General features: G+C 38.5%; 3 protein-coding genes across 4 annotated transcripts in view; all 3 read left to right on the top strand.

The window, feature by feature from the left end:
• Positions 1-352: 352 nt before the first annotated feature.
• LOC134791220 (zinc finger protein 883-like) lies at positions 353-5063 on the top strand. Its single transcript, XM_063762195.1, has 7 exons — positions 353-579; positions 649-1051; positions 1553-1813; positions 2070-2277; positions 2358-2447; positions 2700-2846; positions 4508-5063. Exons 1-7 carry the CDS (start codon positions 457-459, stop codon positions 4644-4646), a joined length of 1371 nt encoding a protein of 456 aa, XP_063618265.1. The 5' UTR covers positions 353-456; the 3' UTR covers positions 4647-5063.
• A 1429-nt stretch (positions 5064-6492) lies between these two features.
• LOC134791242 (zinc finger protein 90-like) lies at positions 6493-13200 on the top strand. Its single transcript, XM_063762223.1, has 7 exons — positions 6493-6715; positions 6785-7172; positions 7302-7511; positions 8341-8539; positions 11513-11602; positions 12126-12272; positions 12802-13200. The coding sequence occupies exons 1-7, from the start codon at positions 6593-6595 to the stop codon at positions 12944-12946; spliced, it is 1302 nt and encodes a 433-aa protein (XP_063618293.1). The 5' UTR covers positions 6493-6592; the 3' UTR covers positions 12947-13200.
• A 562-nt stretch (positions 13201-13762) lies between these two features.
• LOC134791231 (zinc finger protein 383-like) overlaps positions 13763-27843 on the top strand; it is a 63684-nt gene continuing 49603 nt past the window's right edge. Inside the window, exons 1-6 of one of the 2 annotated variants that reach the window (XM_063762208.1) lie at positions 13763-13978; positions 14048-14483; positions 14649-14870; positions 16087-16285; positions 18809-18898; positions 25568-25714. In XM_063762208.1, the coding sequence (XP_063618278.1) occupies positions 13856-13978; positions 14048-14483; positions 14649-14870; positions 16087-16285; positions 18809-18898; positions 25568-25714 (1217 nt within the window). In that variant the 5' untranslated portion in view covers positions 13763-13855. Of the gene's footprint in view, positions 14484-14648; positions 14871-16086; positions 16286-18808; positions 18899-19429; positions 19577-20098; positions 20518-25567; positions 25715-27843 lie in introns of those variants that run through there. The other variant, XM_063762207.1, reaches the window with a different exon arrangement.

Below are 27843 nucleotides of genomic sequence, written 5' to 3'. Positions count from 1 at the left end.
TGGTCGAATTCATTTGTTGCCCACCATTCTCCATACTAATAAAAAGGTGGAGAACAAACAAAAAGTGAGACTGTGACAAGGACAAGCAATAATACCGCTTTCTCTGCTACTCCTACTGAAAGATACATAAGACTATCTCGTTCTGTCAGTTACCCCCACCACTCATGCCAGATCCAGGTATATCCTAGATTCATGGCACGATCACTTTTTCTACGCAAGTACTTGCTCAACATGTAAGTACAAGTTAAATGCGCCATGTGCAATAATTGTAGAATGTACCATGTCCCGTAACGAAACGCAATATTCTGTTGTCAACAAACACGGCCGGTCAGTCTGTCAAATGTCAAAATCAATTTCGATAGGATTATTTATTGCACAGCCCGTGATCTTAATTAATTAATTATTTAAAAATATAGCTGTATTTTACTTTAATTCGTGACACAACAATCAATAACTATGGGTATGTGTCGAACGTGCCTCGAAACGCCAGCTGATAAAGATATCTCAGAGTTAGAAATGGGCATAAATGAGGGCACCAAAAGCTGCTTTGAAATCATGATGTTTTGTTTAGACATAAAGGTGAATATTTGTGTTTAAAGCATTTCAAAAGTCGTATAACAAATACTCAAGGTGTCCCTCTAATTACAGGTTACACGCGATTCTAAAATTACAACGAATCTATGCGATGCATGCTACGTAAGGATCATATCATTTTACAAGTTCAAGAACCTATCTTTAAAAAATGATGCTTATTTGAAATCATTGGACCCTCTTGTATGTAAAGTGGATAAAAAGTCGTCTGTATACGTAGACGCAAACGGAATTAAACACGAGAATTCCTTAGATAATGATGAATATGGCCAAAGTGTGGTTGAAGTTGTACCTCAAATTAAAATAGAAATTGAAGTAAAAAAAGAGAATACTTTCGGAGATGTACAAAGAGATGTTAAGGATGAAGATACACCAGAAGATGCAGAATCGGACAAGGAGCCATTGAGTGTGATACAAAAAGTGAAACATGAAAATATTAAAAAAGGGACAAAAGATAATCGTAAGACAATAAATTGTACACCATATATATTTTTGTAGATATAATATGTTTTTAAGTTTACTTATTCACTATTAATGTACCATCAAACGTGGCAACTTTATCTTCTGAGGTAACTTTATGATATACAGCTCATAGAAACCTAAAAATATATATTTCTAATATATTTATATAAAGTATTATTTAACATAAACGATTTCTATTATAGTTCGTTTTTTTTTTAGCATTAGAAATAAGGTAAACAATCTTGATGTGTCTTTTAATTGAAAAACACATTTTAAAAATAAGTTACAGCAAATATGTAACAATTATGAATCTAATATGATCATTTATATTGTTTTGCTTTCATAAGTAATAGTTACTGATTTTTAAAAAGCGTTTTTCAATTAAAAGACATGTCAAGATCGCTTACCTTGCAAGTTCTTTCTAATGCTAAAAAAAACGAACTATAAGTAATAGCATATGGTAAAGTTGCCACATTTGAGGGTACCTAATATATTATAGCGCCAGCACGAAAAAAACGTGGCCGACCCAAAAAAAGTGAATCTGCAGAACATTCAAAACAAGGCTACCAAGTATGCGAGGAGTGTGGCAAGTCTGTCCGTAACTTAAAGCAACACACTGCCCGGCATGTACCTACCGGTGAAAGGAAGACAGTGCAGTGTGACTCCTGCCCTAAGGTCTTCTGCACAAAAGGAGCTCTGCGAGAACACTACAAATTTACACACCTAGGAATGAAATTTAAATGTGATATTTGTAATAAAGGTAAGTTTCAAGTCTGGCAGCATCATTCATTATTTAAACAAAAATAGTATAGCAAGTAGAAACACTATAGATAACATATATTTGTTTGCTTTTACCCTATACCGGTTTTTAAAATAATATGACCTTCGCAGTCTGTTTCTACTTGATTTTATTAAATAAGTAAAAAAATATATGTAGATTGACGGTCCGCCATTTGGTGACCCCTGCTCTATACTGATTAAAGTTAGTCATTGAAATAATAATGACTATTTTCCAGAGGTGACAAACCTAACAACGCACAAGTTGCTTGCCCACGACCGGGACGCGCTCCCGTTCGCTTGCGTTTCGTGCGGCCGCCGCTTCGTGACGCAGTCCGCGCTGGCGACGCACATGATCACACACACGAAGGGCTCGGACACCTTGATCCACGAGTGTGACGTCTGTCACACAAAGTTTAACCGTAAAGGTGTCCTTTCAAGGCACATGTAAGTTTTTATTTCTTGACTATTCTTGTAAATATAGTTTAAACACATAAAACTTTTATTTCTCCATTAAACTTTTACAGGCGGCGGGTCCATGAAAAAGAAAGAAAATTTCAATGTGAATTTTGTTCAAAAGGTTTCTTTACGAAATATTCACTTGAATTACATATAAGGTAAGTAAATCAATGATAATTTACAAATCAAAATGAAGAATTGTTCACATTTTCTAACATACTCATTTTATCTTGAAACTCACTTTTGAGTTATTGAACTGACATAAAATGATCACTAGGTGCCAGAGATACTCCGTTAAAAATGTTTTATACCATCTTAATTTAATGGTTTCCTTGCTTTTCCATAGAGCAGGTCTGTTAAGAGGTTCGAGGCCAGAAACTTATATAATAAGGATCCTTTTATTCCAACAGGTCCCATAAGAAAGAGCGTCCATACAAATGTGAGGAGTGCGGGAAGACGTTTTCTCACAGCGTTTCCCATAAGAACCACCAGCTAATCCACACCGGCGTCAAGAACTATCATTGTGAGGTGTGCAACATGGCCTTTATGAGACTTGAGTAAGTCCGCCATTTTTAACTTCTTTTTTGAAGTGAAAACTTCTTTAGCGGCGCTGAGCACTTTTTGAGGTAGGGAAAAAATGATAAACTCGAGACAGCGTAACGGGTAACGCGTAACGCTGACGTCATGTGACAGACAATGATGTTATTCACCAAAGAACTTTAGTCATAACTCAATCAATCATCAGGTCAATTATTTAAAACTGGACTTTTATATTAAGCAATAAAGCTCAATCTTCTAATCTTGTACGGGCTGAAATACGAGGATCTCACAGTTACATAACTTTTCTCAAAAATGGACGGCAAAGTCGACTTTGCCGTTTCAAAAATAGGTTGCGAAGCGCGTAGTTTATGGTCAGTCAAAAATTAAAAAGTTAAAAACATTGCAGTCTCGATTTTGGGACTGCAATGTTGCATACAAATTCCATTATTTGTCGAGTTCCAAACTTTTTAAAAGTTGAAATGGCCATATCAAATGAAGGCACAGGCCCATTAAACAGCCAAACAGATGATTAGTACCGCGACTATTTAGCTGTCTCAAATAGGTTGGCGTATTTTCGGCAGAAAAATACACTTCTATTTCTTTATTAAAAAAATAAAAAGGCGGCAAAGCTAATTTTTTCAATTGTTTCTACTTTTTTCTGTGAAAATATATACGTAAGAAAGTTGCTTTTGTAAAATATTTCTATGATATTTATATTTCTTGCACCATTTTTGAGAAAAGCACTATATATGACTCGGCTGGAAGGCTACTTGCTGGCTTCGGATTCAATTAAACGGACTCCCAAGGTCGTCCGTTTAAAACGAATCCTCAGCCTGCAAGTAGCTACTTCCGAGTCTCGACAATAATGTACTATTATATCACTCCAATATAATTCAATAAAGCTACATCTTGATGAAATCGCTAATAAAAGTGAACTCTAGTACTGGTGAATAAAACTCAAAATATCATGACCAAATATATTTAGATGCGAGGTCTGCAAGGTAACTTTACAATTTCTATTCGAATTTTAAACAATTAACGCTACAAATTTAAGCTCACTGGCCAGCAATTTCGGAACTAAAGTTTTTCAATAGAAAGGAGGATGGGTCAATTATACATATTAGTGCTGCAGACATTTTGGACTAGTCATTGAGTTTTCACTTCTGTCGGCACTCCCGGAGTGCAACCCGTTGTTTTTATTTATATGTTATTTATTTTATAAACCATTTTCAACTTTATGCTTATAAAATCTTTGAGAATTTTCTATTGTACCTACTGTTTAAGAACTTTGGCACATACTCCTCATCATTTTAGAAATATATGGTTAAAAAACTTCAGATGTGGTATCAAAAACAGACGTGAATTTAAAATTTGATAAAACAATACTACCTACATATTACATTTTAGCTCTTGGAAATCATTCAACCAGACTGTCCATAAATTACGTTATCGATTTTTGACACTACAATCATCCAAAAATCATGCTTCGAATGACCCCGTTTCCTCCTACGTCATGCTAACATCATCCGATGTCCAGACCCCCCCCCCCTCCTAATTTGAAATGACGTAATTTGTGAATAGCCCCTAATGAGGACTTATTTGTCGCAAATTTGATCTAGTTTGTTCAAGGTCCTTGAAGGAATGTGTGCACATATCACCCTATATGTTGTTATTGCAGATACCTTCGTAAACACATGATAAGTCACACGAAGGAGAAGAATCACCCGTGCCGGTATTGCGGCAAGCGCTTCGGTCGCACGGACCACCGACGGAAACACGAGATCACGGCTCACCAAAAACATTTGTCAGCCGACTGAGCACTTTATCTCTATGCGACTTAAAACTTTGTAACAGAGATACATGGATTTGTCGCTAAAAGAAATCGATCTAGGTATATGTTTTGGCGATTAGTTATTAGTCTGCAGTGTTGGCCGAAACGTTAATGCAATTGACCATTCTTGACCATTAACCAGTACAAATTGAACCGTCAATTGTATCCGTCCGTTACCGTTTACGGTTCAATTTGTAATTGCAATTAACGTTCGGCCAACAGTGATAGTCTGTATCTATAGGTATTTAAAAAAAGTAAATAAAATCTGGCTTAAGGAGCCATTTGAGGGTAGATGAAAACATTACATGATCAAATAATGTAGATTAAAGTCAGGTCGTTCAGTGACAGATCCAGGCGCTTTTGTATTTGGTTGGTTAACCAATAAATGTTATTACTACCCTAATATGTACAAATTGTTTGTTTACTTTTGTTTAAATACCTAAAGATACAGAGTATAGTTCGCCGCTAACGTGAACATTACATTATAAATACAATCATGAATGTCTTTTATTTGCAGCCTGCCTATCCAAATTTTGAGATTTGACATGTTTAAGCTACATGCACCACTATAACTGTACATGTGCCTGTGCCAAGCATTTGTAATTTGTTCCATCCCGCGAGACCATATACGGGTGGTAAAAATATCCTAATGGAATGTTACTTTAATAGGGGATATTACTGTACAGCACTACCGACTCAGTAAATTCATAGACTAACTTATACATAGGGGTCATCCATTAATTACATCACACGTTTAGGGGGTGGGAGGGGGCTAAGAAAGTGTGACATGTTGTGACAAGGGGGAGGGAGGAGTAACAAACTTTGTGACGTCACTTTAACTTCATCAGTAACCGAAAATTTATTTAATTCCCTGTATAGTTAAATAACAAGTTTTTGGAACGATAATCGTTTTTATTAGTTAAATTTTCTTTCCTAATCAGTTTTGGATTATAAAATTAGTTAATATTTCTTTTGTCAAAAATATTTTGATAAAATATGAATACAAAAAATTCGATTTGCCGACTCGTTGAAAAATTGTGACGTCACACGTGACAGGGAGGGGGGGAGGGGTCAAAAAACCTATAAATTCGTGTGACGTAATTAATGGATGATCCCATACTGTGCCTTAAACTGTTTTTTGACAAGTTTTCACAGACAATAAAATATGACATTGATGCATCAAGGCGGTTTGTTAACAAGGGCCTACCGGTAAACGCGAAAATTGAAATTTAGTTATCTGCCTCTTTATCGCTCGAATATGCAAGAGTGATAGAGAGATTAGATAACGAAATTTCGATTTTCTTGTTTCGCGGTAGGCCGACGTGACGTGTTAAGCCCCCTCCACACTCGTGCGCGAATCGCGGCGCGAAGCCGCGAACGCGAGTGTGGCGTCGATTTTCGCAGAGAGCGAAATCGACTCCACACTCACGTTCGCGGCTTCGCCCGCGATTCACGCGCATAGTCTGGAGGGGGCTTGATGTGTCAACGTGGTTTGTTTACTGTATGTGCCACCTACGCAGAGCTTTGCCTAATATTCCCTATTGAAATAAATCATGCAGCCTACCTACCGCGAAAACCGAAATTCTCAAATTTCTCTTTCTCTTTTACTCCAATGAAGGCGGAATTAGAGTGACAGAGAAAGAAGTCATTTAAGAACTTCGCCCATAAAACTTGGTCCGAAACTATTCTGTTAATAAAGGTCTACATACGCCGTGTGCAAGATCTGTTGTACAAAAAGCTTGCGCATTTGATGCGTATTCTTGTTTAAGTAGCCGGGACTTGCTCCAGCTACAAGCAGTATCGAAACGCAGTCAATCAGCTGTCAAATCATTGTTGTGATGTCAATTGATTGAAATTTCCGAAGTATAAATGCAGTATTTCTAGGATTTTTCCTTGTTTCTTTGTTAAATACGTGATACGAAAATTATCATTATGAATGTGTGCAGAACCTGCCTGAAAACTCCGACCAATAAGGCTATTTCTGATTTGGAAAAGGATATTAATGAGGATAACAAAAACTACTTCGAAATAATGATGTTTTGCTTAGATATCGAGGTAAATAGGAGCATGTGTGCATTTACTAAACACGTATTACACTTATTACATGTCTTATTTCGTTTTTAGGTAACTGAAGATCCAAAAATATCAACCAATTTATGTAATATCTGCTACAGAAAAATCATATCGTTTTACAAATTTAAGGCTTTATCTTTAAAAAACGATGCATATTTAAAATCTTTGGATCCAGTTTTATCGCTAGAGGATCAAAAACTGTATGTGGATGGAAATGGGATCAAACATGAGGATCCCTTGGAAATTGATTATTTTGGCTCTTGCATAGTTGAAGAATGTAGAGCAGAAATAGAAGTAGAGATAGATGTAAAAAGAGAAGTTACGTTAGATAATGATGATGTTAAGGGTGAAGAATCATTGGAAGTATTGAGAGATGCTAGGGATGAAGACATGTTGGAAGATGTAGAGTCAGATGAGTCACTGAAGAGCAGAGTGAAAGGTAAGGAGAAGCTTTATTGATCAGTAATTCAATAAATTATTACATGTATGTATAGATATTTGTTATAGATTTATTGTGCTAACCTTTTTAATTATATTTTTCATAAAAAAAATTGGTTGTCCACTTAAGAACCAAAACCAGAATATAAAATGTGCGAGGAGGGTATACGTCTTAGTAACATCTTGGAGGGATCTGTCCGTCACCGGCCGAAGGACCAGCAGATGCTGCCGTGCAAGGTCCTTGACTGCCCCAAGCTCTTCTACACAGAGAGGGGCCAGAAATACCACTATGAAACTAAACATCTTGGCATGAAGTACAAATGCGATATTTGCAATAAAGGTAAGTTCTGTTATGGTGCTGAGAATATTATTTTTTAGTTTTTGTTTATAAGAATATTTTTGTTTAGAATATTACTTAATAGCAAAAATGTTTTAGGTAACTTTAGGGTGAAATGCTTTTTTGTAAAAATGAAATATCTAGTGAGTTACCACTGCAAAGTCATCAACTTTGTAACCAAAGAGTAAAGTAAGTATACAGGTATGTTACTAACCATCAGTTTTGAGTGTCTCTTACATTACCTACTCAAAATGTCTGCAGTTGCTAAGAAATTAGGCTTCAAATATACATAGTCCCTGTTTATATTAAGTTTAACAGTTAGGATAGTTAGCATTTAAACTAAACTAAAACTTGCCAAGTGATAACCCAGTGCCGACACTCACAGCTCGGTCATAAAACTGCGGCGCGCAAAGAAGATTCACGGTTCGTGTGCGGTTATAAGTTTCAATTTTGTTGCAGGCGGCAAGTATAGGTATAATTTTATACCTAAACCTGACTTTTGTGAAGGAGTGAATTTTCTGTACGGTAGTAGGTACTATTAGTTATTCTGTGCTGGGGCCATAAATGCTTTAATATAAACATAAAAAATCCATTATTTTAAATGTGAAATTTTACAATAAAGATTAAAATGTTGTGGATAGATTTGTGTCGGTCAAAAATTTAATCGCCCATCTATCTATCGCGTACCTATCTGATACTTTTTTCAGTGGAAAATATTTAAAAAATATTATTATCTGTTACCTACACTTTTTATTATTCCTACAAAATACGTATAAGCCTTAACCCTCTTTTTCCTGCAGTATGTGATGAATCCAAAGTTTATTTGTTCCAGAGGTGGCCAACCTATCAGCCCACAAGCAACAAGCGCACAACCCGGGCATGCTCCCGCACGCCTGCCCGACGTGTGGCCGCCGGTTCATCTCCGTGTCGGCGCTCAACTCACACGTCATCAAACATACGCTTGTTAAGGCGTTTGAGTGTGACATCTGCGAGAAAAAGTTCCGCGCGAAGATTTTTCTTAAAAGACATATGTGAGTTCTTTTGGTTTGTGCCTACTGCCTATTTTCTTATGTCAGATAATATTGAAATTCCGTAAATAATATTTAGTAGCAAAGTGTGTTTGATATTGTGACTTTCAGCACTAATTAAGGAAGGAAAACATTGTGAGGAAACCAGCCAATCCTCAAGACTGGTTTTCCTTTATATGTATGCAGGGTGGCCACTTTCTGGAAAACCGGGAAAACCGGGAAAAGTCAGGGAATTTCGCTAGTCATGGAAAACTCAGGGAAATTTAATGGAGGTCAGGGAATAAAAATTGTCTCTGTATGTACAGTCGACGTCAAAGATATCTTTACATTTTTCGCCTTGTTTCAAAGGAGTAAGGTGCAAAAGTGTAAACATAAATATCTTTGACGTCGATTGTACATAATATAAGTACATAATAAAAAAACAAATTATTAATTTTACCATCTCCAAACATTTATAAATATCTACTATAGTAGGTAAATGCGATCACTCTATCACATCACACTAATATTAAAGAAAAACGTGTTATAATGACAATGCTGATTAAGGACGAAGTTACGAAGGCTGAAATCATTTGGTGTTTGTATCAAGTACTAAGTCATAGCTAACAAAGGAGCGGTGGACAAGCCGTGGATCTCTTTCCTCTGATGATTCCGGACTCTGATATCGCAAAAAAAATGCGCTTTCAAAGAACAAAAATAGCCTACACTGTTGTATACCTACGGACGCCATATTTTTTTCGACAATTAAAAGAAGCATGTTCTGATTGTGATGTCGTTACCATAGGCTTTCACGAATCCCTTAATAAAGTTGCTCAGAAAGGGCAGATGGACATCTTTTTCCGTTATTGGGACAATGAGAAAAACCAAGTCCGAAGTAGATATTACGGCTCAGCTTTTCTGGGGCACGCAACTGCTGCTGATTTGTTGGAGGCTTTTCTTGCCACGACTGATGGCAATGACAAAAAAAAAATATTGCAGGTTTCGATGGATGGCCCTAATGTAAATAAAATATTTTTTTGCAAGACCTAAAGTCCAAACTCAAAAGTAAGGGCGAAGCAGGTGACCCAATTCTGCTCAACATGGGGAGTTGTGGACTTCATAATCTCAACAATGCGTTTAAAAAATCACTGAAAGCCTCGGGATGGAAGGTTGTAGTGTTTTTACGTTCTCTATACTACCTATTCTGCTATAGCCCCGCGCGACGTGAAGACTATACAAGGTTTTCAGGCTCGAGTACATTCCCATTAAATTTTTGTGCAGTACGTACAGTCGCCATCAGATATATCGGGGCGGATAAGGCGCTCACAAATATCTGAACACGCCTCTATTGTCAAGGCGTTAGAGTGCGTGTTCAGATATTTTTGAGCATCTCGGCCGCTCCGATATATCTGATGGCGACTGTACGTTGGCTCGAGAACGTTAGCGTTGTTGATCGCGCCACTAAAATTATTTCGTATGCTTTGACTAAGGGAATATCTTGTTTCGATCCCGCAATCGCAGTCAATGCAGAATTCCGACGAGAGAGGCTCGATAAAGTGTTGGACATATTTGTCAAAAATAACCGGCTTTCAGGATATGAAGCAGATAACGCCAAAAGTGTCTGCAACATGAATCTAGTATTAAAACTGAATCTGGCATGAGGGTGGGGAGAAGTGACCGAACAGGATAGTCTTATGTATCTTTCAGTAGGAGTAGCAGCGAAAGAGCTATTATTGTTTGTCCTTGTCACAGTCTCACATTTTATTTGTTCCCCACCGTAAATTTAGTATGGATTATGGTGGGCAACAAATGAATTCGACCAATCACAGTGTCGCATTTGCGTATGTTTTGTCCCTCACGGAGGCACGCGTATACCACTTCTATACGATCCTACCTTCTATGGTCTGCAATGATATTTGTAAATCACCTGAATTTGAGAAATCAATGAAACAATTTTCCATTAAGGATGGTCACCGACTGGATGATGTTTGGCTCGGTTTGATAAAAAAGGAAAATAAAGACATGCAAACTTTAATAAAAATGGTCATGGTGTTATCCCACGGAAACGCTTATAGTGCTGAGCGTGGCTTTTCCATCAATAAGGAGATATTAGTGGAAAATCTTTCGCAAGAGTCTATAATTGCGCAAAGACGCGTTTATGACGCTATATCCTGGAGTCGGACCAAGAAAAGTCGGCAGCGCATTTGATAGCCCACGCAGTGCAAGTGTTATTTATACGTCATAATTTCATAGAAGTTTGACGTTTAAAATAACACTTGCACTGCGTGGGCTATCAAATCCGCTGCAGACTTTTCTTGGTCTGACTCTACCACGGCGGTATAGACAAAATAAATATTGAAAAAAAAAGATCCACGCGGCTCGATTATATTATATGATACTTACATTTAATATCCAATAAATTCAGTAGTCAGAGGTACCTACTGTTTCAATTGGTTTTTCCTGTATACCTAGCTTTTAACAATAATGGTCAAAAATTAAATGAATTATTGGGTAACTGTAAGAACTGTATGATAGCAAATTACAATTTTTAAATGCAATGAAACAGTACAAAAACGTCACCTGAAGTAGGATGTGAACCCACGACTTCCGTCTAACTATGCTTTCGCTCTTACCAACTGAGCTATTCAGATACTACTTCTTATTATTTACGTTTTGTATTATTTCATTGTACATATTTATAAATTGTGATTTGCTAGCAGATAATTCTGCAAAAGCGCAAAAATGTATTCCAATTATATATTTTATATTTATTACATTTAAGATTATGGTCAGGGAAAAACTTGAAAAAACGCCTGGAAAACCGGGAAAAGTCAGGGAATTTTAGTTGTAGGAAATAGTGGTCACCCTGTGTATGGTTTAAATTTAATTAATAAATTTCTGATCTGATCGACCACTTTGAAATAACCCTTTTCAAGCTATCCTAAATTTACAAGGTGTTTTCGAGAATCTAATATTTGATGAGTATGTTTGTTCCAGACGGGATATCCACAACAAAGAGAGAAAATACCGATGTGAATATTGTTCGAAGGGATTCTTCAGAAAAACGGCATGTCAAGATCATGTAAGGTAAGAAACATACCTACGTGTTTCCGTGATTATTTTCTATGAGGCCTAATATAACCTTTTTAGGTTTTTGGAGTCTGTCGTTGCAGAGTATAGTCTAGTTTTTCGTGTGATTATTTTTATGAAATTTTCCTTTGTCTAAACCGTATGAAATTAAATATTAGTAGTTCGCTCCGAACTGGGAACTCGCGCTTCGCCAAAAATATAGATCGATTGAATTTGTTGCATTACACCTACTTAGTCGGCAATGGATCGAAAACTCACCACTCACCCGCCCTAGCCAGCCGTGTGTTCCAAGTTGAATGTAATATAACATCGTGGCGTGTGGGGCAAAAAATGTACTGACTTTATATCAAGTCAATGGTGGCGAAAAGGTTAACCGTACGCGACCAGCGGTGCGGCGAGCGGAAAATCAAAGCCGTTCGTACATTGCGTTCAAACAAATGTATGAACTTCGCTCCGCTTCCCTGTCATTCGAAAACCACCATTTCTCGTTAGCCTCTTAAATTGTTCTCTCGTCTGGCAGGAAACATACGAATGAGCGCCCTTTCAAGTGCGAAGAGTGCGGGAAGGCGTTCGTCCGGAGCACCACGCTCAACAACCACCGCCTCATACATGTGGCCGAGAAGAGGTTCCAGTGCGACCAGTGCGATAAGAGCTTCAGGAATGCGGGGTAAGATGGCCGCCGTTTTGAATTCCATAGTTAGGTACTTGATCGTAATCAGGGGCCGATGTACCAGAAATCAACAAAAGGTATTTAGGCCCCGGATTAATCGTTTTCGCCTCCACGTCGATGACGTACTTACTTAATAAAATGTCATCAACGCCATGTCAAAAATTGCACGTAAACAACCCGTATAACATATCAAGTCGTGGCGTGTGGGGCAAAAAATGTACTAACTTTATATCAAGTCAATGGCGGCGGCGAGCGGCAAATCAAAGCCGTTCGTACATTGCGCTCAAACAAATGTTCAAACGCCCTCGATTTGCCGCTCGCCGCGTGCGTCTAGTCCGCAGCGTTACAGGTTACGGAATACCACAATAGTTCTCATATTCCACATAGCGATTATCCCAAAATATTTAATAAATAGGCTAATTTGTCGCTTGGACAGAATTTCATTGCTTCAACATTCGCTAAATTTTTAATTTTCTTGAAAATGCATCTATTTTGCACGTATATAATATAAGCTGGCATGTTCTAGGGGCCTTAAAGCACACATGGTGACCCACACGACGGAGAAACCCTACCCGTGCGGGCACTGCAGTATGTCCTTCAAGCGCTCCGACCACCGCAACCGACACGAGTTCACCGCGCACCAGAAAAAACGAACCGCGTCAAAAGATTGAACATCTTATCTCCAAGGAAGAAGGTTGAAACTCCTTTCGAACACCGCAGCCTGGTTGAGCTCACTGGGCACAAGAAAAGCGTGCAGCCGCCTGACCCTAATACAACACGTTAAAGTTCAAATTCGGACAGCGGTTATGTTATACAAGTTATAGGCAGAATTGAAATAATTGTATACATTTATGAGTAATATATATTAAGTTAGGTAGAATAGAAATGTACACGTTCAAATTTAATTATATTTTCTATGCCCAAACTTCTTTTTTTTTTCATATTTATACCCACGTTTTAATCACCCAGAACCTTTTAAATTTTCAGTGAAATGATAAAACGTATATACCTAATTTTAAAAACACAGTGTGCTCGGCAATGTGATCGAAGACGGCAGAGACTATTTGCGGCCTGAAAGACTTTGATTTGATTGTGACTCGAAGCTTGAAGACAGACTTTAAGCAAATGGCTAATCGCTTGAATGCCGTGTACTTAACTTAACTCCTCAGATAAAAGTACGAGTACGCTTAAATTTAATTGTGCAGCGACATTATCCTTGCTAGTCGTACTGTAAATTGGAATTAACTTATTGCTTGCACACAGTACAAGTCGCTGGAGCAAGTAACGGCGTGGGATACTTGCGCAAGTAACATGTTCAAGAATACTACTCTTTGAGTGTACGCAGATCACTCATGTGTGTTTTACGCGAGCAGTATATTTAAGAAAAGCGACATCTTGCCGCAACGAACCTGTTAAGAAAATAAGCAGTATCGAAACGCAATGATACGTACCGGAGACAGCTGCTGTCAATGTCAAATCAATATTATTATTGCCTGTACGTCCAACATAGTTTAAATATTCAGTATTTCCAGGATTATGCGTTTCTTCTTGCTTAAATACTTGGAATTAAAGTTTTCATAATGGATTTGTGTAGAACCTGTCTTAAAACTCCGGCCAATAAGGCTATGTTGGACCTGGAAAGGGATATAAATGTTGACAACAAAAACTACTTCGAAATCATGGCGTTTTGTTTAGATATTGAGGTAAATATAAGCGTGTGGGAGTTTATTATAAACGTATTAACATTACTACATGTTTCACTTCATTCACAGGTAACACAAGGCTCAAAAATTACAACGAATCTATGTAATACCTGCTACAGAAAAATAATTTCGTTTTACAAGTTTAAGGCTCTATCTTTAAAAAATGATGCCTACTTGAAATCTTTAAACCCAGTTATATCGGATGAGGATCAAAAACTATCAACATATGTTGATGAAAATGTAATAAAACATGAGAACCCCTTGGAAACTGATGAATATGGTTATTGTATCGTTGAAGAGTACAGAGCAGAAATAAAAGTAGAAATAGAAGTGAAAAATGAAGTCAAATTTGGAAATGAAGATGTTAAGAATGAAGAGCGATTAGAAGACATTCAAATGGAAGCTCAGGATGACACATTGGAAGATATAGAGTCGGACAAACAGCCATGGAGTGTTGTTAAAAAAATAAAAAATGAAAAGACCAATAGCGAAAGTACAGTAAAAAGTAAGAAGAAACATCATTTTATTACCCTTTATGGAATATTATTAAATCATTGGGTACATTTTGAAAAAATATTTCTATATAATACCTAAATTATCTGTACAAGTAAATTGCCTAAAATTTTTTTTTATATGTAAATTATGTAACCATATTTTTATTTTTTACCAGTAAGTAAATCTAAACCAGAGTACCAAATGTGCGAGGAATGTGCCAAACCGGTCCGTGACCTCAAGCGGCACTCGGTCCTTCACAAACCTAAAGATGAGAGGAGGATGTATCCATGCAAGGTGCCAGGCTGCCCTAAGCTCTTTTTCACCGTGAGGGGTCGGTCATATCACTACAAAAGTATACATTTAGGTTTAAAGGTCAAATGTGAAATCTGTAGTAAAGGTAAATGTAAACTTTAAAATTTTTGACTTTATTTCCTGACAATTATATTCCAGGTTTATTCAATGCAAAAGTTACATTTAGTCACTTTCAAGCTTTCTCGTGGACTTCGTAGGAATGTACTAAGGTTGATATTGGTATGTTGCCGCCCGTGTCATTGACATGTTTGGGGGTCAAAGGGTGTCTTATGTTTTCATAATGATGAAATTGATAAATGGTGCTATTTCAATAATCCAAGCCCCAAGTATTGTATCTGTAGGACATGGGACACGGCACAGATTCAGATCAATAAAACATTTACGTTTGACAAGGCAGCTATACCCTACCTAGAATCACATTAATAACTAACAAACCCTTCATGCTGGTCCATCACTTTATGTTTAACCGGGTTTTTGGATTCAATTATTATTAGGGATGTACCGACTAGTCGCCGACTAGTCGGGAAAGCCGACTATCCGGCCACATTTGTAGTCGGCGATTAGTCGGCAAAAATGGCCGATTAGTCGGCACTTTATTAGTGAAAGAATACCATATGTTTTATTTTTATTTTACTAAAATACCTATTCAGGATGCATATGAAAACTTTTGTTCATATAAATAATTGACCGTTTGATCGTTATCGTATGTTGGTGGGCTGGTGTTTTCCTCTACAGGTCGATCTCAACACGATTCTCGTGTAATTTCATGTGCAAGTTCGATAGTTATTTTTTTTAATTAGGTATTATACAGTTTTTTTTTAATGGTAGAGCCATGAGGAACTATTAATGTTATTGATTGCAAAATTTAGAGACAGACAGGGCACGTTGCTCGTAAAGACGCTGACCACAATAGAGGAAATAGAGCCTTGGAAATACCTCCTACAAGCTGTACCTACTGACGGTCTGCTCAGGTTCGTAAAATAAAAAACTAAAGACAGAAATTGAAAGAGGATTCTTGTGATAGGTCTTTGAACCTGTAGAGAACACCTTTTAGCCAAGCTAATATGATGAATAGCGCAACCAAAGGAGCAAAACTATTGTTTTTTCACCTGAACTTATACGAAACTAATGATCTGGCCGACTAGCCGACTAATCGGCCATTCGAGCGCCGATTAGTCGGCTAGTCGGCCAAATCAATAGTCGGTACATCACTAATTATTATCCATTATCAAAATTAAAGAAATTAATGAACAAAAAAATAAGTATAATGAGAAATATTTGTATTATATTGTGTGTTCCAGAGGTAACACACTTGACAGCGCACAAATTGCGCGCCCACAACAAAACCGCACTCCCGCACGGCTGCGCGACGTGCGGCCGGCGCTTCATCTCGCGGTCGACGCTCGCCGCGCACATGACCTCGCACACGGAGGGCCATGCGTTTGAGTGCCATGTCTGTCAGAAGAAATTCCGTTACAAACATGTTGTGTTGACGCATATGTGAGTGTTACTTTTTAACAAGCTTTTCTTAGGTCGACCTGTATGTAACTAACTATGTAATGGAATCTAAGGTAACTAATTTAACCATCTTCCAAGGATCGTAGCGTCATGAAAATTGGCAGCTGTATGTAGTTCTGATGACAATACAATAATATGGTACTGTCGAACTGATCTGATGATGGAGACAGGTGGTGGCCATAGGAACTCCGTGATGAAACAACGCAACCAAATTGTGTTAGGGGTTTTTAGAATTGTCTCGATGAGTATTAGTTGTCTGTCGTAAGAAAAGTACAGTCAGCGATAAAAGCTTGTACCAAAAATGAAATTTTTGCCAAAAACTTATTAATAAAATACCTTAAGCTTAAGCCTATGTGAAAACCACATAGGCTTCATGCAAATAATAAAAGGTATGTGAAATACATATATGCAAGGGCGGATCCAGCTTTAAAGACAGGGCACGGGGAGAGGGGGTGAAGAAAGGAATATGAATATAAAGTGAAGGGGGGGAGTTACAAAAAATATCTACTGTTGTCGAGAGTCTTAACTAGTCTTAAGGGTTCGAGTCTTTAAGCCTCGAAATGAACGTTATTCACAACACTACCCAGTCCCGTGGATCCCCCGTTGGATATGTGAGTTTTACAACCAGGGGCGTATTTACCCTAGGGCCATCCGGGCCATGGCCCGGGGCGCCAACCCGCCAGGGGCGGCAAATGCCGCCCCTGGCCGAGTGCATTTTGTAGGTTTTGGCGCCATTCAACCAACTTTTACTTCTCACTTTTTGATTTTTTTCTTGTCTATCTCAAATTAAAATTAACATAAATTAGTGGTGATTTACGTGAAAAAGTTATTGCAAACGCCGCTTGGGGCCGCTTATAGGGATCCCATAGTGTAAAGGGCACCGCAGGCGCCCTGTATGAAAGAGTGCGCTTCGCGCGACCTTTGTGTCGAGTGCGCCGCAGGCAAAGCTTATAGTGTAAAGGGCCTTAAGAGTAAGAAGCCTGACTTTACAGTTTAAAGGACCCCGCAGACATCTTGTAGGTATGTCAGAGCTCTGCCCGACATTACAGTGTAAATGGCGTCGCATGCGCCCTGTAGGTATGCAAGAGCGTTCTAATCATTTTGCGTCAGTTTTGTGCATTAATTTTCGCACACGGTAGCCTCAAGCAAGAACATCGTAAAATTTCTGTAAAAAATGCCACATTTTTAGTTTTTTACAGCTTAAGCTGACGTATTATATTATAATCCCTCGTATTTTATATTTATATATATGTCATTAAGGGGCTACCCGAGGTTTTTATCGATTTTTGACAAGTTTTGTATCGTATCTCCTTTTTTTGCACTACAGATAGAATTATAAGACAAACGGTTATTGGTTTATCTTTTATCTCCGGTTTTGTCCACCGGATCTTGAAAGAAATGAATACTTACTTTTTTATGATTTTTTTAAACATTGTCTAAAAAAACACTTTTTTCGTATCTAGTTTGCAGTGAAGGATCTTACATGTACGAAATCTACATATTTGGGTTCGTCTTAGACGTCTCGAAAAACGTGTCCAGGGTTTTAATTTTAAACTAATTAACACAAAAGTTATGGCCAGCAAACCAGTTATTTAGCCTAAAATTGTTCAACTTTGATGCCAAATATCTCGAAGACAATGAACTTTGAAGTAAATATGGGATACTATATTGCTTAAAGCCGTTGCTGTTAATATAATAAGCTACAAAAAACATTAGAAAACTAAGGGATTCAGATCGAAGGTCATTGGCGTGGGGTAGCCCCTTAACATTGAATAAGATCTATCAAATATGACACCAATTTCACCAGAATCGGTTGACTGATGAGTAATTAAATTATTTATTAAATAAACACTGCAAATAGGGGTCATTTTAGCTCCAAATGCGTCGCGTCGTCTCTAGCGCAGAATCAGCGCAATCTAATGTAATGTCCGCTGCACACGCAGTTCCGAGTAATGGCTACTTTTTTCTTTACACTGATATCAAAAGTATACATTAAGTAAGGTATTACAATTACATAGTTACCTACAGAGACATAAGCCACCACGCCATAAAACTTCGTTACATCTGAAGCACTACCACCAGTTTTAACATTGACATATTCACTCACGTTTAAGTAACTTACTTTCTATGCATCTCGCTCGTACTCGCATATTAGTGCAAGCGAGATGTATAGAAAGTAATTTACGTAAACGCGAGTTAATCTGTCAATGTCAAAACTGGTGGTAGCCGTACTGGTTTTTGGTCCGCCCCCCTTCTACGGGTTTTTGAAGACGTTTAATACCTAAGGTTTCACGTCAAAAATAATTAAACATTGTGTATTTTTTTATTTAAATTGTATGTTTCCTTAATTTCTGGGGCGGCAAAACTTATTGGCCCGGGGCGCCAAATTTCAAAATACGCCCCTGTTTACAACACGTCTGTACCGTATCCTCAATGGACGAGTCCGACTCGCACTTGGTCGGGTTTTTTATATTTTTATATATGGGTTGTCTATGTTTGTTCCAGACGGCAGGTCCATGAGAAAGAGAGAAATTACCAATGTGAATTTTGTTCAAAGGCTTGCTTCAGTAAATCACTCCTTAATGAACATTTAAGGTAGGTACGAAAATGTTTTCTTAACACCTATTCCAGCGGTATCCAGACGGCACTGATCAAATCGACCAGGAACTGAAATTGGCGTCAATCTCCAATTGTAGATTTATGGTGATATTAGAGCCCTCTAAATTGAAAAAATGCCCCAGAACGAAAATACTGGCCTCACAAATTGGTATTCTTGCGTCCGCACCTCATTTTATCGGTAATATCGGTCTTTATCGGCGGTTGAATTCGGCGAGCCAAATTGGCGTTTGCGTCCGCACCTCCTGATTCAATCGGGAAATTTAATCAGATTGGCGAAAAATTGACTAATCTGGATACGCCTTCCGCCTTCGCCTTTATAGTATTTTTCTAAATCGATGGGCAGGTTGACAGGTTCTGCATACCTAATTTATAACCTAAAAACACCAATAATTATCTCGCAAAATGGTATTATTTAAGTTGACAGCGATTTTGATAGCCCAGACGGTGCAAGTATATCATAATCAAAATCACTGCCAATGGTTTGTTAGAGCTAACTATGACTCACAGGATCCACACAAATGAGCGGCCATACAAGTGCGAGGACTGTGGCAAAGCGTTCACCGGGAGTTCCGCGTTGAAGAAACATCGCTTGATCCACTCGGACGAGAAGAGGATCCACTGTGAACTGTGCGACAAAAGCTTTAGGAATACAGGGTAAGGTGGTCGACGTTTTGAATTTCATAGGTACTTGATCGTAACCAGGGACCGATGTGCTCGAAATCAAGAAGAGGCATTTATTTAGGCCGCGGATTAATCGTTTTCGCCTCCACGTCAATGAAATACTTCATACAACGTCATCAACGCCATGTCAAATATTGCACGTAAACAACGGCGTTTGGGGCACGAAATGTACTGACTTTATATTAAGTCAAAGGCGGTGAAAAGGCAAATCAAAGTCGTTCGCATTCGTACATCGCGCTCTAACAAATGTATGAACGCCCTCGATTTGCCGCTCGCCGCGTGCGTTCCGTCCACCGCTTTCCAGGTTATGGCATACCATAATATTCACATATTCCACGTAGCGATTATCCCAAAAAATTTAATTAATGGTCTAATTTGTCTCTTGGGCAAAATTTTATTGCTTCATGGAAGGAAAGATAATTACATACGCAATTTTATCTTTTCTTGAAAATGCATCTATTTTGTACGTATATAATATAAGCTGGTATGTTCTAGGGACCTTAAATCGCACATGGTGACCCACACAACGGAGAAACCGTATCCGTGCGAGCACTGCAGTATGTCCTTCAAGCGCTCCGACCACCGCAAACGTCACGAGTTCACCGCGCACCAGAAAAAACGAAACGCGTCAATAGATTGAACATCTTATCTCCAAGGAAGAAGGTTGAAACTCCTTCGAACCCCACAACCCAGTGAGCACTAGACACAAGAAAAACGTGCAGCCGACTGACTGACCCTATTACAACGCATCAAGGCTCAAATTCGGACAGCGGTTGTTATACAAATAAGCAGAGTTGAAATAATTGTATTCATTTATTAGTAACATATTAAGTTAGGTATAATAGAACTACATGTACAATTTTAATATCCTTAATACCACTTAATTAATTTTAATTACATTTTCTACGCTCAAACATTTCTTTTTTTATATTGTTACCACCCAGAAATGTTTAAATTTTCAGTGAAATGATAGAACTTATATCATCTTAAAAATACAGTGTGCTCGGCAAAGTAATCAAAGACGGGAGAGACTATTTACGGCCTGAAAGAATAATAAACTTGATTGTGACTCGATGCTTGAAGATGAAGACAGACTTTAAGCACATGGCTAATCGCTTGAATGCCGATAAAAGTACGAGCACGCTTAAATGTAATAATTGTGCAACGACACTCGTACTGAAAATTGGAATTAACTTTATGCTTGCGCACAATAGAAGTCGCTGGAGTAAGTAACGACGTGGGATACCTGCGCAAGTAATATGCTCAAGAATACTACAGTCAGACCTAATAGAAAAGTCTACAGCGATTTTGATAGGTTAGACCAAGAAGAGTCTGCAGCGATTTTGATAGCCCACGCTATGCCCACGCAGTGTAAGTCTTATTTTAAACGTTAAACTTCTATGAAATTATGACGAATAAATAACACTTGCACTGCGTGGGCTATCAAAATCGCTGCAGACTTATTTTGATCTAAGTACATAACTCTACTCTTTGAGTATACGAGTATGCAAGTCGCTCATGTGCTATTAGTCGCACCAATAAAAGTCTACAGCGGATTTGATAGACCACGCAGTGTGTTATTTATACGTCATAATTTCATAGAAGGTTGACGTTTTAAATGACACTTGCACTGCGTGGGCTATCAAAATCGCTGCAGACTTTTTACGGTCTAACCTATAATATTTTACGCGACCAGTGGCCTATTTTATAAAGCTACAAGTTACAATTTACAAGCGGAAGTCTCTTTCTAACCCTATGTGCTAGAACGAGACTTCCGCTTGTAAATTGTAACTTGTAGCTTTATAAAATAGGCCACAGTATGTTTAAGAAAGGCGACATCTTGCCGCAGCCAACCTGTTAAGAAAATAAGCAGTATCGAAACGCAATGATACGTACCGGAGACAGCTGCTGTCAATGTCAAAGCAATATTATTATTATTGCCTGTATTTTTAGGATTATGCGGTTCTTCTTGCTTAAATACTCGGAATTAAAGTTTTCATTATGGATTTGTGTAGAACCTGTCTTAAAACTCCTGCCAATAAGGCTATGTTGGACCTGGAAAGGGGTATAAATGTTGACAACAAAAACTACTTCGAAATCATGGCGTTTTGTTTAGATATTGAGGTAAATATAAGCGTGTGGGAGTTTATCATAAACGTATTAACATTTCTACATGATCCACTTCATTCACAGGTAACACAAGGCTCAAAAATTACAACGAATCTATGTAATACCTGCTACAGAAAAATAATTACGTTTTACAAGTTTAAGGCTCTATCTTTAAAAAATGATGCCTACTTGAAATCTTTGAACCCAGTCATATCGGATGAGGATGAGGATCAAAAACTATCTGTGTATGTTGATGAAAATGGAATAAAACATGAGAACCCCTTGGAAGCTGATGAATATGGTTCTTGTATATTTGAAGAGGACAGAGCAGAAATAAAAGTAGAAATAGATGTGAAAAATGAAGTCAAATTTGGAAATGAAGATATCAAGAATGAAGAGCAATTAGAAGACATTAAAATAGAAGCTCAGGATGACACATTGGAAGATATAGAGTCAGACAAAGAGCCACTGTGTGTGATCAAAAAAATAAAAAGTGAAAAGACTCAAATAAAAAGTAGAGTAAAAAGTAAGAAGAAACATCATTTTATTATATTTTGCTGAATATTATAAATCATTGGGTACATTTTGAATAAAATATTTCTATATTATCTGGACAAAAATATTATTGTCTTAGTCTTAATGTTTTTATCTATGTAAATTATGTATCCATTTTTTATTTGTTAACAGTAAGTAAAAAACGTGGACGTCCACCTAAATCTAAACCAGAGTACCAAATGTGCGAAGAATGTGGCAAACCAGTCCGTAACCTCAAGCAGCACTCGGTCCTCCACAAGCCTAAAGACGAGCGGAAGATGTTTCGATGCCAAGTGCCAGGCTGCCCTAAGCTCCTATTCACCTTGAGGGGTCGGAAATATCACTACAAAACTACACATTTAGGTTTAAGGTTCAAATGTGAAATCTGTAGTAAAGGTAAATGTAGATTTGAAATTATTGACTTTATTTCGAAATTATATTCTAGGTTTGTTCAATGCAAAAGCTACATATGGTTACTTTCAAGCTTTCGCGTCATTGTTGAGCTTGTAGGAACGCACAAGGGTTGATATTGGTCTGTTGCCGCATGTGTCATTGACGTATTTGATGGTCAAAAGGTTAAAACATCTTTATAAATCTTCATCTAAATATTATATGACATTCTTACACAGATTGACTAAGTCCCACAGTAAGCTCAAGAAGGCTTGTGTTGTGGGTACTCAGACAACAATATATATAATATATAAATACTTAAATACATAGAAAACAACCATGACTCTGGAACAAATATCTGTGTCATCACACAAATAAATGCCCTTACTGGGATTCGAACCCAGGACCATCGGCTTCACAGGCAGGGTTACTACCCACTAGGCCAGACCGGTCGTCAAAACAATTATAATAATTATATTTTATTTTTATATTTCATTTTATAATAATGAAATGTATAAATAGTGCAATTGCAATAATCCAAGCCACAAAGTCTTGTATCTACTGTGGGACCCTACCCTACCTAGAATCACTTTATTAGCTGGGTCCACACAGGGCGAGAATACGTGCGAGGCAGTTTCCTCGAGCATAAAACGGCCGGTGTAGACGTGCCTCGGCCGCGGCGATGCGCGAGAGGCACGTCTACACTGGCGAGCATACCGCTCTGTGTGGAGCCCGCTATTAACTAACAAACCCTTGCAGGTTCATTTTATGTTTAATTGGTTTCTTGGATTCATTTATTTTTCATTATTTAATTAAAGAAATCAATTGACAAAAAAAAAACTGTATTAAAAATATTAAGAACGGGTCACTCACCATATTTTAAGTCGAAGAGCTCTTAATATATTTAATATGTCAGTGTCTCACGGAAGTTTTGTTATTAAAAAAAAAGTGTAATGAGAAATTTTTGTATTATATTGTGTGTTCCAGAGGTAACAAACCTGTCATCGCACAGATTGCTCGTCCACAACCAAACCGCCCTCCGGTACGGCTGCGGGTCGTGCGGCCGGCGCTTCCTCTCTCGGACGGCGCTCGCCACACACATGACCTCGCACACGCAGGACCATGCGTTTGAGTGCGATGTTTGTCAGAAGAAGTTCCGCTCCAAGCCTTTTGTGTCGAGGCATATGTGAGTTTTACTTTTCAATGAAATATCTTAAGCTGTGATCTACGTCTACGTCTGTGATCGATGCGGCAAGAAATGCCGATCGGCTATTGGTCTATACAGTCATCGCAGTCGATGTAGGCTGTAGACTACCTCCTCAAAAATACCTTCTTTAGTCGCTGCAACTATCATCTGCAAAGATGCTGTGGCCAATGATGATGATAGATGTGGTTTTCACTTCACTTTGTCCTGCCGACTTTATGACGTCACAGCAACTACCCCCACCACTTCGCGCATGTCATCTTATGTATTTGTGTTCAGGATATCATACTGAATGCACTGATACCAAATATACCGATATCCGAGACAACATGAGTGAAAATCGATTTCTAGAAGACTTCGAAAAAGGGCTAGGCCACTATAATAATAGGTATTTGAATGTGAGATATGTGCAAGGGCGGATCCAGCTTTATAGTCAGGGGGGGGATCAACTGACTAAACCAGTGGGGAGACACTCCTGACTTCGGTCGAACTCGGCTCCGTTCGGCTCAGCATTGCTCCGAGCAATTATTAGGGTTGGCACCACTTGACTTCCTTTTGCGTGCACGCCCACAGATAAGATAATCACTTGAATTTTGACAACCCTAAATTGCCGAAAGGGATAGTGCCATATATTAGAAAGGGATAGCATGATTCGACCCTGAACCGCTGTCAAACTTCGGGTTTGTAGGAAGTGTCCTTTCTGTACGGTAGTACTATTATTTCTTCTGTGACTAAACTGAAAATCGTAATTAAATTCCAAAAATTAAGTAAGACAATGTTGCCACTGCAATAATTTGTTTGTAAAATAGTAAATTCCTTGTTATAAATAAACACGCCAAGATAATTCATTTATTGGTAATATTACTCCTACGATTTAAGAAAGTACTTTTATTACTTATTTTTACATAAATACAAGACGCGCTAGTAAAAAGTGGCAACATTGTCTTACGTTTTTTGGAATTTAATTACGATTTTCAGTTTAGTCAGGGACGTTCGCCAGTTTAAAAAATATCTACCTACAGTAATGTTGTCCTATGGTCTATGGTTATCCTAGACCCAGTCACGGCCCAGCATCTGCATCCCCCGTTGGATATGTGAGTTTTACAACAGTCCGACTCGCACTTGTTCGTGTTTTTTTGTTTATATGTATATGTGTTGACAATGTTAATTTGTTCCAGACGGCAAGTCCACCAGAAAGTGCGAATTTTGTTCAAAAGGTTTCTTCAGAAAATTTGCACTTAATGAACATTTAAGGTACGAAATATTTTCTGCACTCCTATACCGCCTTCGCATATATATATTATTTTTCAAACTCGATAGGTAGGATGACAGAGGTGTCATCTTCATATATGTACCTAAAAACACCAAATCTCGCAAAATTGTATTATTTAAGTTGACACTGACAGCGATTTTGATAGCTCAGACGGTGCAACTGTTAAAGTAAACGTCATAATTTCATAACAGTTTGACGTTTAAAATAACACTTGCACCGTCTGGGCTATCAAAATCGCTGCCACCGGTTTGTTAGACTTATGCCTGTCCAGACGAGAAGAATTTCTCGCCAATCTGATTAAATTATCCGATCAAATCAGGTGGAGCCAAATTGGCGTTTGCGTCCGCACGGCCTGATTTAATTGTACAATTTAATCAGATTGGCGAAAAATTGTCCCCGTCTGGACACGCCTTTTATGAATAACGCCATTAGAAGCTAACTATGACTCTCACAGGACCCACACAGATGAGCGGCCATTCAAGTGCGAAGATTGCGGCAAAGCGTTCACCTGGAGCTCCACGTTGAAGAGCCACCGCTTGATCCACTCCGACGAGAAGAGGTTCCACTGCAAACTGTGTGACAAGAGCTTCGTTAAACCCAGGTTAATGTTTATTTATTTATTTCATCACCTTTTATGTGCAAATAAATGATTATGATTATCATCATCATCATATCAGTCAGAGGACGTCCACTGCTGGACATAGGCCTCCCCCAAAGAATGCCACAATCAAACAATCAAAGCATTTATTTTCAGGCTACTAAGGCCCATAGATACATACCTTGGGGCTGTCCATAAATTACGTCATCGATTTTTGCCCCCCCCCCCCCACCCTATAATCATCCAAAAATCATGCTTCAAATGACCCCATTTCCTCCCACTTCATGCTACCGTCATCCGATGTCCAGACCCCCCCCCCCTCTAATTTGAAATGACGTAATTTATGAATGAAATATGAAACTAACATATATATACAATTATAAAAAACTTAAATACTAAATAAATCATTTTCGTGACGCAGTTTTCTGTTGCGGCGTCACTTGCTCTGGTGTAAGATTCGGCAGATTCCCACGGAACCGCCGAAATATCACGAAGCCAGAAGTCCGTGCTCGCGATGGCTTCCAGCAGCGGCCGCGGCACGCGCACCACAAACGAGCTGAAGTGCACGTAATGTCGCGATCGCAGCTGGAACACTTTCAACTCGTAACGGGTCTTCTTGCGAAGATATTCCACCACATCGTCTGCCGTGGCGGAAACATGCAGGCGCGATACGTATAGCGCCGTATTCGTATACAATGACCGGTCTTGTGCCATCCGCATCTAGCGGACTCCCGCGGCCTTTACCAGGTCATCAGTCCACCTTGTGGGGGTCTACCCTCGCTGCGCCTTTCGGTACGTGGTTGCCAGTTGCCACTCGAGAACCTTTCCGCCCCAATGGAATGGCCATCGGTTCTACGTCCAATGTGCCCCGCCCACTGCCTCTTAATTTTAGCGATTCGGAGGATTTATTTATTTATTTAACCTGTATTGCACAAAAGAAAACCTTACAGTACAAAAGGCGGACTTAATGACATGAGGCATTCTCTACCAGTCAACCTTTAGGCAAAGCAGAGAGATTGTGGACAACAACACATTGACCATTGATAGTCCTTTCGTCGTTGAAACAAGATTCACAATTGATCAATTTACTTTAATAGGGGATATTACTGCAATGTTCTGCCGCCAGAGTGCAGCACTACCGACTCTAGTAAATTCATAGACTAACTTATACATACTGTGCCTTAAACTGTTTTTTGACAAGTTTTCACAGACAATAAAATATGACATTGATGCATCAAGGCGGTTTGTTAACAAGGGCATCAAGGCGGTTTGTTAACAAGGGCCTACCGGTAAACGCGAAAATCGAAATTTAGTTATCTGCCACTTTATCACTCGAATATGCAAGAGTGATAGAGAGGCAGAAACCGAACTTTCGATTGTCGTGTTTCACGGTAGGCCATGTGATTGACGTAGTGACGCATGATGTGTCATTGATGTTTGTTTACTGTATGTGCTAGTTGTGCCACCTACGCAGAGCTTTGCCTAATATTCCCTATTGATCAATTTACTTTAATTGTGTCGACGATAATAAACAGCTAGTGCGTTCCAGGTATCTATCGGCCCACATGGTCATCCACACGAAGGAGAAGCGCTACCCGTGCGCGTTCTGCGGCGTGCGCTTCGGCCGCTCCGACCACCGCCGCCGGCACGAGCTCACCGCGCACCAGAAACAACGCACACCCAACCTTACCTCCACGACGTAAGGCTCAAATTAGGATAGCGGAACAATTTAAAAATAAATCATGATTAATTAACATGTTGTTCATTTCTTACATACCTAATTAACATATTCATGTATTTTTACCGAGGTACTACAGTCACAAGATGTAATTAAACCTTAATGTATGGACTATAAGGTCACGTATACATATTTTGGCACTGCCAGTGATTATATTTTATTTGTTGCCCCTAAAGAAAACGTTTTGTCAGGTCTGTGACCTATTTTATAAAGATGCAATTTACAAGCGGAAGTCTCTTTATAACCCTATGTGTTAGAACGAGACTTCCGCTTGTAAATTGTAACTTGTAGCTTTATAAAATAGGCCACTGGCCGTCCGAGCTTACAGCTTGGCAAAAAAAAGAGTAGAAATTAAAAAGTGGCAACACTGTAGTGTCGTCCCTTTCAAACCAAT

This window comes from Cydia splendana, chromosome 6, assembly GCF_910591565.1.
Source record: "Cydia splendana chromosome 6, ilCydSple1.2, whole genome shotgun sequence".
In the NCBI taxonomy this organism is placed as follows: domain Eukaryota; kingdom Metazoa; phylum Arthropoda; class Insecta; order Lepidoptera; family Tortricidae; genus Cydia; species Cydia splendana.
This window is presented reverse-complemented; position numbering and strand designations above follow the sequence as displayed.

Coding starts and splice junctions, on each gene's coding strand:
- LOC134791220 (XM_063762195.1), top strand. CDS start 457: ATGGGTATGTGTCGAACGTGCCTCGAAACGCCAGCTGATAAAGATATC. Junction 580..648: donor TGTTTTGTTTAGACATAAAG/GTGAATATTTGT, acceptor CTCTAATTACAG/GTTACACGCGATTCTAAAAT. Junction 2,448..2,699: donor TCACTTGAATTACATATAAG/GTAAGTAAATCA, acceptor TTATTCCAACAG/GTCCCATAAGAAAGAGCGTC.
- LOC134791242 (XM_063762223.1), top strand. CDS start 6,593: ATGAATGTGTGCAGAACCTGCCTGAAAACTCCGACCAATAAGGCTATT. Junction 6,716..6,784: donor TGTTTTGCTTAGATATCGAG/GTAAATAGGAGC, acceptor TTTCGTTTTTAG/GTAACTGAAGATCCAAAAAT. Junction 8,540..11,512: donor ATTTTTCTTAAAAGACATAT/GTGAGTTCTTTT, acceptor TGTTTGTTCCAG/ACGGGATATCCACAACAAAG.